Source organism: Lichenostomus cassidix, chromosome 29, assembly GCF_008360975.1.
Source record: "Lichenostomus cassidix isolate B80296 chromosome 29, HeHo_3.0, whole genome shotgun sequence".
NCBI lineage: Eukaryota > Metazoa > Chordata > Aves > Passeriformes > Meliphagidae > Lichenostomus > Lichenostomus cassidix.
Window position 1 is genome coordinate 1,832,303 of NC_139509.1, and position 13,271 is coordinate 1,845,573.

The 13,271-nt window shown below is 59.3% G+C and overlaps 1 protein-coding gene and 1 long non-coding RNA gene across 8 annotated transcripts in view; one reads left to right on the plus strand and one right to left on the minus strand.

Moving 5' to 3' along the window:
- The first annotated feature begins 2,197 nt into the window (after window positions 1-2,197).
- On the plus strand, window positions 2,198-2,903 carry LOC146425835 (uncharacterized). Its single transcript, XR_014846373.1, has 3 exons — window positions 2,198-2,219; window positions 2,316-2,440; window positions 2,888-2,903. It is a non-coding gene; the product is annotated as an uncharacterized LOC146425835 (long non-coding RNA).
- ITGA7 (integrin subunit alpha 7) overlaps window positions 2,711-13,271 on the minus strand; it is a 28,379-nt gene continuing 17,818 nt past the window's right edge. For 2 of the 7 annotated variants that reach the window (XM_085041162.1, XM_085041158.1), the window contains 10 exons: window positions 13,132-13,212; window positions 12,949-13,028; window positions 11,551-11,628; window positions 10,129-10,231; window positions 8,042-8,236; window positions 7,202-7,303; window positions 6,288-6,398; window positions 5,514-5,612; window positions 4,510-4,632; window positions 3,178-3,482 (listed from right to left, as the gene is read on the minus strand). In XM_085041162.1, coding sequence (XP_084897288.1) covers window positions 3,279-3,482; window positions 4,510-4,632; window positions 5,514-5,612; window positions 6,288-6,398; window positions 7,202-7,303; window positions 8,042-8,236; window positions 10,129-10,231; window positions 11,551-11,628; window positions 12,949-13,028; window positions 13,132-13,212 — 1,176 coding nt within the window. In that variant the 3' untranslated portion in view covers window positions 3,178-3,278. Of the gene's footprint in view, window positions 2,791-3,119; window positions 3,483-4,509; window positions 4,633-5,048; window positions 5,140-5,513; window positions 5,613-6,287; window positions 6,399-6,609; window positions 6,741-7,201; window positions 7,304-7,896; window positions 7,953-8,041; window positions 8,237-10,128; window positions 10,232-11,550; window positions 11,629-12,948; window positions 13,029-13,131; window positions 13,213-13,271 lie in introns of those variants that run through there. The other 5 variants (XM_085041156.1, XM_085041163.1, XM_085041160.1 and 2 more) reach the window with 5 other exon arrangements.

The window sequence follows — 13,271 nt, forward strand, 5'->3', positions numbered from 1 at the left end:
GTGGCCATCGTGGGGACACTGGGAATGGACAAGGGACACTGGGGGTCACCTCGGTGTCACCTCAGTGCCACCCAGTATCACCCCGTGTCACCCAGTGTCACCTAGTGTCACCTCCCCGAGTGACATCACCCCTTGGGGACACTGCGGGGACACAGGGGACCCTCAGTGCCACCTCCGCGGGTGACACCCCAGCCGGGGACACGGGGAGGACACTCAGAGGTGACACAAGTGGGCTTGGTGACACCGCGGGTGACACTGCGGGTGACACAAGTAGGCCGCGGCGCCCTCCCGGCACCGCCAGCCCCAAACCCGCCCCGCCCGCCGCCCCGCTGCCCCTCCCCGCTGTCCCCAAGGTCCCCCCGTGATGTCCCCAAGGTCCCCCCGCTGTCCCCGCTGTCCCCAAGGCCTCACCAGCTCCGGCAGCTCAGCCCAGGGCCGCCATGGCCGCTCCACTTCCGGTCTGCGCCGGAACAGGAATGACGTCACTGACGCCGCATGGGCGCCGCCATGTTGAAGGTTCTAAAAGGGCGCCGCCATGTTGGGTGTGGGCAGCGCTGAGGGGCTGTGGTGGGTTGGGGATGACCGGAACCAACCGGCGGGGCGGGGATGTGTCCCGTTAGCCCGGTAGGCACGGTTTGGCCCGGCGGTGAAGCGGCACTCCGGTCAGGGCGGCTGGACACACCCATCATGGCGGCTGACACACCCATCATGGCGGATGGACACACCCATCATGGCGGATGGATACACCCATCATGGCAGATGGACACACCCATCATGGCGGATGGATACACCCATCATGGCGGCTGACACACCCATCATGGCGGATGGACACACCCATCATGGCGGATGGATACACCCATCATGGCGGCTGACACACCCATCAAGGTGATGGACACACCCATCATGGCGACCATCCCCTGGCACTGAAGAAGGACTCAGAGTCTGTGTGGGGACAGCACTCTTTATTGGGGACAACAAGTGACATCTGGGGACAGAGTGACTCCCGGGGACAGAGTGACCCCCAGGGACAGAGTGACCCCCAGGGACAGAGTGACCCCCAGGCCGATGGCGCTGTCCAGCTGCTGTCCATCCCAGGAGCTCCAGGACACTACGGAGCCTCCATGGGGCCTTCTCAGGACCTTCTCTGTCCCTGTTCTGTGTCCATCCCGTGTCCATCCATCCTGTGTCCATCCCGTGTCCACTCCAAGTCCATCCTGTGTCCATCCCATGTCCATGTCCCATGTCCATCCCTGGTGTCCATCCAAGTCCACTCTGTGTCCATGTCCCATGTCCATCTGTGTCCATCCCATGTCCCATGTCCATGTCCCGAGTCCCTCCTGAGTCCATCCCATGTCCATCCTGTGTCCATCCCATGTCCATGTCCCATGTCCATCCAAGTCCATCCCAAGTCTATCCATGTCCATCCCTGGTGTCCATCCAAGTACACCCTGTGTCCCATGTCCATGTCCATCTGTGTCCATCCCATGTCCACTCCAAGTCCATCCCATGTCCATCTCAGTCCATCCCAAGTCCATCCATGTCCATCCAAGTCCATCCCATGTCCATGTCCCATGTCCATCTCAGTCTATCCCATGTCCATCCATGTCCATCCCTGGTGTCCATCCAAGTACACCCTGTGTCCCATGTCCATGTCCATCTGTGTCCATCCCATGTCCCATGTCCATGTCCCGAGTCCCTCCTGAGTCCATCCCATGTCCATCCCGTGTCTACTCCGTGTCCACCCCGTGTCCATCCCAGTCCATGTCCATCTGTGTCAATTCCATGTCCACCCTGACTCCACCCAATGTCCATGTCTCATTTCCACCCCAAGTCCATCCATGTCCATGTCCATGTCCATGTCCATGTCCAAGTCCATGTCCATGTCCATCTGTGTCCATTCCATGTCCACCCTGTGTCCATCCCGTGTCCACCCCATGTCCATATCCATGTCCATCTATGTCCATCCCATGTCCATGCCCCACGCCCATCCTGAGTCCATCCCATGTCCACCCCACATCCACCCTGTGTCCATCTCATGTCCAAGTCCCATGTCCATCCAAGTCCATCCCATGTCCATGCCCATGTCCATTTCCATGTCCACCCTGTGTCCACCCTGACTCCACCCCATGTCCATGTCCTGAGTCCCTCCTGAGTCCATCCCATATCCACCCTGTGTCCATCCTGAGTCTATCCCATGTCCATGTCCATGTCCATCCTGTGTCCATCCCATGTCCGTGTCCATCCCAAGTCCATCCCAAGTCCATGTCCAAGTCCATCCCATGTCCACCCTGACTCCACTCCATGTCCATCCTGAGTCCCTCCCATGTCCATGTCCATGTCCATCCTGTGTCCATGCCACGTCCATCCTGTGTCCATGCCATGTCCATGTCTCATGTCCATCCCAAGTCCATCCTATGTCCATGTCCTGAGTCCATCCCATGTCCCTGTCCATGTCCACCCTGTGTCCACCCTGTGTCCACCCTGACTCCACCCCACATCCATGTCCATGTCCACCCTGTGTCCACCCTGACTCCATCCCATGTCCATGTCCCGATTCCCTCCTGAGTCCATCCCATGTTCACTCCGTGTCCACCCTGTGTCCATGTTCCATGTCCATGTCCATCTGTGTCCATCCCATGTCCCATGTCCATGTCCCGAGTCCCTCCTGAGTCCATCCCATGTCCATCCCGTGTCTACTCCGTGTCCACCCCGTGTCCATCCCATGTCCATGTCCATCTGTGTCAATTCCATGTCCACCCTGACTCCACCCAATGTCCATGTCCTGAGTCCCTCCTGAGTCCATTCCATGTCCACCCTGTGTCCAGCCTGAGTCTATCCCATGTCCATGTCCATCCTGTGTCCATCCCATGTCCGTGTCCATCCCAAGTCCATCCCAAGTCCATGTCCATGTCCATCCCATGTCCACCCTGACTCCACTCCATGTCCATCCTGAGTCCCTCCCATGTCCATGTCCATGTCCATCCTGTGTCCATGCCACATCCATCCTGTGTCCATGCCATGTCCATGTCTCATGTCCATCCCAAGTCCATCCTATGTCCATGTCCTGAGTCCATCCCACGTCCATGTCCGTGTCCACCCTGTGTCTGCCCTGTGTCCACCCTGACTCCACCCCATGTCCATGTCCATGTCCACCCTGTGTCCACCCTGATGCCACCCCATGTCCATGTCCCGAGTCCCTCCTGAGTCCATCCCATGTCCATCCCATGTCCATGTCCATGTCCACCCCGTGTCCACCCCGTGTCCACCCCGTGTGTCCCTCAGGCTGATCCGGGTGTCCTTGGCCCATCGCCGTCCCTGTCGCTGTCCCCCTTCCCGGGGGGGCTGGCTGCCCACTCCTGTCTCTGGATGGTTCCGGTGCGTTCCTCGCGCAGGTGTGGTCGCTGCTCCCAGGGGATCCGCACCGCCCGGAACTGCGGCACGGCCGGCGGCGGCGGCGCCCGCGCCCTCCGGAAGAACCCCAGCTGCGGACGGAGCCGTATGTCGCGATATGTCACGATACGTCGCGATATGTCACAATATGTCACAGTGTATCGCTATATATCGCTATATGTCACTATATATCACGATATGTCGCGATATGTTGCGATATGTCGTGATATTTCACGATATTTCACGATATATCGCTATATATTGCCATATGTTGCTATATGTTGCAATATGTCGCAATATGTCGCAATATGTCACAATATGTCGCAATATATCGCGATATATCGCTACATATTGTGATATGTTGCAATGTGTCACGTTATGACATGACATGACACAGCTGGGGTGGCACGACGCAGCACGACACGAGGCGGCACGTCACGATATGTCGCGACATGCCATGACATGATGTGACATGACACACTAAGACGTGACACGGCACGACAGATCACACTATGATGCAATGTATCGCGATATGTCGCGACGTGACACAACATGACACAAGCGGGGTGGCACGACGTGAGGCGGCATGTCACGATATGTCGCGACATGTCGTGACGCAATGTGACATGACACTAAAAGACATGACACGACACAGCTGCAGTGGCGTGACATGGCATGACAGATCACACCATGACACAATGTATCACGATATGTCGCAATATGGCACCATATGACGCAATCAGGGTGGCACGACATGAGGTGGCATGTCATGATATGTCGCGATATGTTGCAGTATGACATGACATGACACGGTAAGACGTGACACGACACAGCTGGGGTGGCACAACGTGGCACGACGTGACATGGCACATCACAATCTGACATGACACGTCGCGATGTGTCACGATATGTCACGATATGACACAACACGGCATGATATGACACGGTAAGACGTGACGTGACACAGCTGGGGTGGCACAAAAGGGCATGACACGTCACAATATGACACGATATGACATGGTATGTCGCGATATGTCGCGATATGACTTGATACGTTGCGATATGTCACGATATGACGTGGTATGTCGCGATATGTCACGACATCTCGTGCCAGCTCACCTTCCAGAGCCCCAGCACGAGCAGGGCCAGCAGCAGCAGCCCCAGGAGCACAGCCAGAGGGAGAACCCACCAGGGGACACCGGTGACAGCCACCCCCGGGTCCAGGTGTAGGGACACGGACATCTGGGGGACAGCGGGGTGACAGTGGGGTCACTGTGGTCTTTGGGGTCATTTGGGTTATTGTGGTCATTGGGGTCTTTGGGGTCATTTGGGTCAGTGGGGTCAATGGGGCCATTTGGGTAATTGGGGTCAAGGGGGTCATTGGGATCATTGGGGTCAGTGGGGTCAGTGGGGTCATTGGGGTCTTTGGGGTCAATAGGGTCAAGGGGTGTCAGTGGGGTCATTGAGGGGTCGATGGGGTCAGTGGAGTCAAGGGGGGCAGTGGGGTCATTTGGGTCATTGGGGTCATTGGGGCCATTTGGGTCACAGGGGGTCATTGGGGTCAAGGGGGTCATTGAGGTCAGTGGGGTCATTTGGATCATTTGGGTCAGTGGGGTCAAGAGGGGTCAGTGGGGTCATTGAGGTCATTTGGGCCATTTGGGTAATTGGGGTCATTGGGGTCAGTGGGATCACCCACCAGGGGACACCAGTGACAGCCACCCCCGGGTCCAGGTGTAGGGACAGGGACATCTGGGGGACAGTGGGGTCATTGCAGTCACAGGGGTCAGTGGGGTGATTATGGTCATTGGGGTCATGGGGGTCATTGGGGTCATGGAGGGGACAGTGGGGTCATTGGGTCATTGGATCATTGGGGTCATTGGAGTCAATGGGGTCATTGGAATCATTTGGGTCACTGGGGTCATGGGGGCCTGGAGAGGGTTGGGGACATCAGGGGACATCGGAGGGGTCAAAGAGGGCTGGATGGTTCCGAGGGAGGTCTGGGGGGTCCTGGGGATTTCTGGGGACAGCAGGGGACACTGGGGGTCCTGGTGAGTCCCTGGATGTCCTCAGGATGTCCTCAAGATGTCCCCAGGATGTCCTGGGATGTCCCCAGGATGTCCCACCTGTGCCACCGCGTCCCTGATGAGGACATTGCCGCCGGGGGAGGTGACAGTGACCTCGGCGCGCACCACCAGCTCCAGGTTCTCCACATCCAGGAACTCCTGCCGAATTCGGGGAGGGGTCCAGGCCAGGCCGAGCCCCCCCCACCCCGGGACACCTAGGGACACCTTGGGGACATCCCCGGGGACACCTGGTGACACCCAAGGGACACCTGGGGACACCCAGGGGCTACACCAGGGACACCCCGGGACACCTCGGGACACCCTGGAACCCACTGGGACACCTCAGGACACCCTGGGACACCTCCCGGACACCCTGGGACACCCAAGTGACACCCAGGGGACACCTGGGGACACCCCGAGACACCCAAGGGACACTCCTACAACATCCAAGGGACACCCAAGGGACACCCTGTGACACCTGGGGACACCCTGGGGACACTCCGGGACACCCAAGGGACACCCTGTGACACCCAAGGGACACCCAAGGGACACCCAAGGGACACCCAAGGGACACCCAAGGGACACCTTGTGACACCCCAGGACACCTCGAGGACACCCCCGGGACCCTCAGGGACACCTTGGACACCCCGGGACACCTTGGGGACACCAGGGACACTCTGGGACACCCACGGGACACCCTGGGACACCTGGGGACACTCAGGGACACCCTGGGACACCTGGGGACACTCCGGGGACACCTGGGGACACTCAGGGACACCCTGGGACACCTGGGGACACCCCGGGTCCCCAGCCCGCCCGCCCGGGCTCTGTCACCTCCAGGAAGGTTCCGTTCCACAGGCGACCCCGCGCCCGCAGCTCCGAGCGCTCCAGGGACGGCAGGGGACAGCGGAACGGGAGACAGCGCGCCGTGCCGCGGGAACAGTCCTGGGGACACCGGGGACACCAGGGACAGCCCGGGAATGAGGGGACATCCCGGGAATGAGGGGACATCAGGAACGGGGACATCCCGGGAATGGGGACACCCCGGGGATTAGGGGACACCGGAACGGGAGACACCGAGCCATGCCGCAGGAACAGTCCTGGGGACAGTGGGGACACCAGGGACAGCCCGGGAATGAGGGGACATCCTGGGAACAGGGACATCAGGAATGGGGACACCCCGAAAATGAGGGGACACCGACACGGGGCAGTGACAGGGCGAGGGGACATCCCGGGATTGAGGGGACAGCGGAACGGGAGACACCGCGCCGTGCCGCGGGAACAGTCCTGGGGACACCACGGGAATGAGGGGACATCCCGGGAACAGGGACATCCGGAATGGGGACAGCCGGGGATTGAAGGGACGGGGCAGTGACAGGGCGAGGGGACATCCCGGGGATGAGGAAATCCCAAAACGGGAATGAGGGGACACCGGAACGTGGTGGTGACAGGGCGGTGAGAGACTGGGGACATCCCGCAGCAGGTGACCCCCAGGGACCCCAAACCCCTCAGGGACCCCAAACCCCTCAGGGACCCCAAACCCTCCAGGGACCCCAAATCTCCCAGGGACCCCAAATCCCCTCAGAAATCCCAAACTCCCCCGGGGATCCCTAACCCCTTAGGGACCCCAAATGCCCCCAGGAACCCCAAACCCCTCAGGAACCCCAAATCCCCCCAGAAACCCCAAATCCCCAGAAACCCCAAACCCTCCAGGGACCCCAAACCCCCAAAACCCCAAATCCGCTCACCAGGGTGACGTTCCTCCTCCTCCTCCCCGCCGGCACCCACCAGGAGCGGGCAGGGGGCTGCCCGGGGGGCTCCTCGGGGGGCTCCTCCCGGCCCGGCGGCTCCTGGGGGGCGAAGGATGGCCGTGGGGGGGACAGAGACCCCCGGAGACCCCCGGAGACCCCCGGACACCCCTTGGACACCCCCTGGGGCACTCAGACCACCGGACACCTTCGGACACTCCTTGGACAGCCCTGGACACCCTCTGGACACCTCTGGACACATCTGGACACCTCTGGACACCTCTGGACATCCCTGGACACCCCTGGACACCTCTGGACACATCTGGACACCCTCTGGACACCTCTGGACACATCTGGACACCCCTGGACACTCCCTGGACACCCCTGGACATCCCTGGGCACCTTTGGACACCTCTGGACACCTCTGGACACTCCTGGACAGCTCTGGGTACCCCCTGGACATCCCTGGACATCTTTGGACACCTTTGGACACCTCTGGACATTCCTGGGGCATCCCTCGGACATCCCTGGGGCACCTCTGGACACTTCTGTCCCCTCTGGACACCTCTGGACATCCCTGGACACCTCTGGATACGCCTGGACACCCTTGGGTACCCCCTGGATACCCCCTGCACATCCCTGGACACCCGTGCCCCCCCAGTGTCCCCAGTGTCCCCAATCCCCCCAGTCCTCACCAGTTTGAGGCACAGGGGGTTGGCCGGGGGGCTGCAGTCACTTGGGGGGTCCCCAATCCCCCCTGTCCCCCCAGTATCCCCAGTGTCCCCAATGTCCCCAGTGTCCCCAATCCCCCCAGCCCCCCCAGTACACACCAGTACTCACCAGTCTGAGGCGCAGGGGGTTGGCTGGGGGGCTGCAGGTCACTTGGGGTGTCCCCTGTCCCCCCTGTCCCCCCTGTCCCCCCAGGCGCAGCTCCAGCGGGTACAGCAGCCACTTGCCGTTGGGCAACTCCAGTGGCCACTGCAGGGTCAGCGCGGCCGAGCCGGGGGGCTTCTGCACCGGACCCCACTGGGACACCTGGGGTGGGGAACGGGACACACATGGGGGGTCAGGGGTCAGTCTGACCCTAAAATAGACCCTAAAACCAGACCCCGACCCTAAAATAGACCCCCGGGGGGTCAGGGGGTGAGCCTGACCCTAAAATAGACCCCAAAACGTTGGGGGGGTGGGGGTGGTGTTGCCTAAAACCAGACCCCGACCCTAAAATAGACCCCCGGGGGGGTCAGGGAGTGAGCCTGACCCTAAAATAGACTCTTAAATAAACCCCGAGGGTCAGGGAGTGAGTCTGACCCCAAAATAGACCCCAAAATAAATCCTGACCCTAAAATAGATCCTAAAATAAACCCCGGGGGGTCAGGGAGTGAGCCTGACCCTAAAATAAACCCTAAAACAGACCCTGACCCTAAAATAGACCCCAAAATAAACCCCGAGGGTCAGGGGTGAGCCTGACCCCAAAATAGACCCTAAAATAAACCCTGACCCTAAAATAGATCCTAAAATAAACACCGGGGGGTCAGGGGGTGAGCCTGACCCCAAAATAGACCCCAAAACCAGACCCTGACCCTAAAATAGACCCTAAAATAAACCCCGGGGGGCCAGGGGGTGAGCCTGACCCTAAAATAGACCCTAAACCAGACCCTGACCCCAAAATAGACCCCCAAGTAAACCCCTGGATGGTCAGGGAGTGAGCCTGACCCCAAAACAGACCCTAAAATAGACCCCTGGATGGTCAGAGACCCCAGAATAGACCCCCGGGCGGTCAGAGACTGACCCTGACCCCAAAATAGACCCTAAAAACAAACCCCGACCCCAAAATAGACCCCCAAATCAGCTCATGACCCTAAAATAGACCCCAAAATAGACCCCGAGGGTCAGGGACAGACTCCGACCCCAAAATAAGCCTCAAAAACAGACCCCGACCCCAAAAACAGCCCCGGCTTGGACCCCGACCCCTGATTTTGGGGAGGGTCCCTGTTTTGGGTAGGGTCTCCAATTTGGGTAGGGGTCCCTATTTCGGGTGGGGGTCCTCATTTCAGGTGAGCTCTCCATTTCGGGGATGATGTCTATTTTGGGGAGAGTCTCTGTTTTCGGGTGGGGTCCCCAATTTGGGGAGGAGTCCCCATTTAGGGTAGGGGTCCCCAATTAGGGGAGGGGTCCCTATTTTGGGTAGGGGTCCCCATTTCGGGTAAGGGTCCCCATTTCGGAGAGGGGTCCCCATTTCGGGGATGATCTCTATTTTGGGGAGGGTCTCTGGTTTTGGGGAGGGGGTCCCCATTTTGGGCAGGGGTCCTCATTTCAGGTAGGGTACCCAATTAGGGGAGGGGTCCCTATTTAGGGTAGGGTGCCTAATTCAGGTAAGGGTCCCCATTTCAGGTAGGGTCCCCAATTCGGGGAGGGGTCTCTATTTAGGGTAGGGTCCCCAGATGGGGAGGGGTCCCTATTTTGGGGGTGATCTCTATTTTGGGGAGGGTCTCTGTCTTCGGGTAAGGGTCCCTATTTTGGGGAGGGGTCCCCAATTCGGGGAGGGGTCTCTATTTAGGGTAAGGGTCCCCATTTAGGGTAGGGTCCCCAAACTGGGGAGGGGCTCCCAATTTGGGTAAGGGTCCCCAATTAGGGGAGGGGTCTCTATTTTGGGTAAGGGTCCCCACTTTGGGGAGGAGTCCCCATTTAGGGTAGGGGTCCCCAATTAGGGGAGGGGTCCCAATTAAGGGAGGGGTCTCTATTTAGGGTAGGGTGCCCAATTCGGGTAAGGGTCCCTATTTTGGGGAGGGGTCTCTATATAGGGTAGGGGTCCCCAATTAGGGGAGGGGTCCCCATTTCGGGTAGAGGTCCCACTTCAGGTAGGGTCCCCAGTTCGGGGAGGGGTCTCTATTTAGGGTAAAGGTCCCCAAACTGGGGAGGGGTCTCACCGTGACCTCGAAGCGCACCTCGCTGCCCACCTGGCTCTCAGTGCTCATGGCGCTCTCCCCCCTCACCTGCCCCCCGAAAAACAGCCTGGGGGGCACAGCCAGCCTGGGGGGCAGCCGGGGTCAGGGGGGCGTGACCCCAAAACTGACCCACAATTCAGCCTAAAAGTGACCCAAAGTGACCCCAAAACTGACCCACAATTCACCCAAAACTGCCCTCAATTAACCCCAAAACTGACCCACAATTGAGCCTAAAAGCGACCCAAAGTGACCCCAAAACTGCCCCACAATTCACCCCAAAACTGCCCCACAATTAACCCCAAAACTGCCCCACAATTCACCCAAAAGTGACCCCCAGTGACCCCAAAACTGCCCCACAATTCACCCCAAAAGCGCCCCACAATTCACCCCAAAATTGCCCTCAATTCACCCAAAAGCCACACCCAGTGACCCCAAAAGCGACCTCCAGTTAACCCCAAAAGCGCCCCAAAGTGACCCCAAAACTGCCCCACAATTCACCCCAAAACTGCCCTCAATTAACCCCAAAACTGCCCCACAATTCACTTCAAAACAGCCCCACAATTCACCCAAAAGTGACCCCCAGTGACCCCAAAAGCGACCCCCAATTAGCCCCAAAAGCGCCCCAAACTGACCCCAAAATTGCCCCACAATTAACCCCAAAAGTGACCCCAAATTAACCCCAAAAGGGGCCCAAATTGACCCCAAACCTGCCCCACAATTAACCCCAAAGCACCCCAAAATCCACCCCACACTGAAGCCCAAAAGCATCCCAAACTGACCCCAAAAGCGCCCCACAGTGACCCCAAAACTGACCCCAAAAGCGACCCCCAATTAACCTAAAAACGTCCCACATTGACCCCAAATTCGCCCCACAATTAACCCCAAAATTGCCCCACAATTCACCCCAAAAGTGACCCCAAAAGCGCCCCACAATGATCCCAAAATTGCCCCACAATTAACCCCAAAAGTGACCCCAACTGACCCCAAAATCGCCCCAGTTAACCCCAAAATCGCCCAAATTAAATCCAAAATCACACCAATTAACCCAAATATCGCCCCCTACTGACCCCACGAGTGCCCCCAACTGACCCCAAAGCCACCCCACACTGATCCCAAAATCGCCCTAATTAACCCCAAAATCGCTCCAATTAACCCCAAATCGCCCCAATTAACCCCAAAATCGCCCCAGTTAACCCCAAAATCGCCCCAATTAACCCCAAAATCGCCCCAATTAACCCCAAAATCACTCCAATTAACCCCAAAATCGCCCCAGTTAACCCCAAAATCGCCCCAATTAACCCCAAAATCGCCCAAATTAACCCCAAAATCTCCCTAATTAACCCCAAAATCGCCCCAGTTAACCCCAAAATCGCCCCAATTAACCCCAAAATCGCCGCTCCTCACCCGCTCACGGCCAGGGGCAGCTCGATGACCACTCGGGCTCTGCTGACCACTGGCTCCAGCCCCGGCTGCTCGCTGGTCCTGGGGGGATTTGGGGTCGGGGGGTGAAATCCCAAAAAAAAACCCCAAAAACCCCCCAGGGTTGTGGGGAGTGGTCAGCAAAAGGGGTTGGACCCCAAATCGCAGCCCCCCGACCCTAAATTCTGGGGGGTTTGGGGTCTGAATGCGCCGGGGCTCTGTTCCCAAAGCCTGGGGATGCAAACCCCAAACCCACCGGAATTCACCCCAAATCCATCAGAATTCACCCCAAATCCACCGGAATTCACCCCAAACCCATCGGAATTCACCCCAAATCCACCAGAATTCACCCCAAATCCACCAGAATTCACCCCAAACCCACCAGAATTCACCCCAAATCCGACAGAATTCACCCCAAATCCACCGGAATTCACCCCAAATCCGCCAGAATTCACCCCAAACCCACCGGAATTCACCCCAAATCCACCGGATTTCACCCCAAACCCTGGGGGCTGCAAACCCCAAATCCGCTGGAATTCATCCCAAATCCCGGGGGTCTCCATCTCCAAATCCCGGGGGTCTCCATCCCCAAATCCCGACTGTCAAACCCCCAAATCCCGGGAGTCCAAACTCCAGACCCCGGAGGTCTCCATCCCCCAAATCCCGAGGGTCCAAACCCCAAACCCACCCCAATCCCGGGGGTCTCTATCCCCCAAATCCCGGGGCTTGCAGCCCCAAACCCACCCCGCAAATCCCGACGGTCAAACCCCCAAATCCCGGGGGTCTCCAGCCCCAAACCCACCCCCCCAAATCCCGGGGGTCTCCTCTCACAGCCCCCCGCCCGCTCACGTGGAGAGTTCCAGCTCTGACCCCAACCCCCGGGGGTCTCCATCCCCACTCCCGGAGGTCTCTGTCCCCAAATCCCCCAGGATTCTGTTCCCAAATCCCGGGGGTCTCATCCCCCAATCCCGGGGGTTTCCATCCCCCAAATCCCGGGGGTCCAAACCCCAAACCCGCCCCCATTCCGGGGGTCTCCATCCCCAATCCCGAAGGTCTCCATCCCCAAATGCCGGGGGTCTGCCTCCCCAAATCCCGGCGGTCTCTGTCCCCAAATCCCCCAGGATTCTGTTCCCAACCCCCGGGGGTCTCATCCCCAATCCCGGGGGTCCCCAGCCCCAATCCCACCCCCATCCCGGGCGTCTCAAACCCCAAATCCCGACGGTCAAACCTCCGAAACCTGGAGGTCTCCATCCCCCAAACCCGGGGGTCCAAACCCCAAACCCATCCCAAATCCCGGGGGTCTCCATCCCAAATCCCGGGGGTTTCCGGCCCCTAACCCACCCCAATCCCGGGGGTCTCCATCCCCACTCCCGGGGGTCTCACGTGGAGAGCTGCAGCTGCACGGCCAGCTCGGTGGTGTGGATGGAGATGCCCGAAGTGCTGAGGATGAGGAAGAAGCGCACCTGGGGAGGGGGCAGGTGAGCCCGGGGGGCTCGGGGGGCTCGGGGGGCTCGGGGGAATTTGGGGAGAGGGCTCGGGGTAATTTGGGGAGGGGGCTGCGCCCACCTGCGCCCCCCGCTTGAGGGGATTGCCCAACTCGCACTCCACCACGGAGCCGTTCTGGTTGGCCAAGCACAGCACCTTGTCCTGCGGGGGACACGGGTGACACCCCCTGGGGACACCTTGGGGACAGCCCGGAGCCCCTG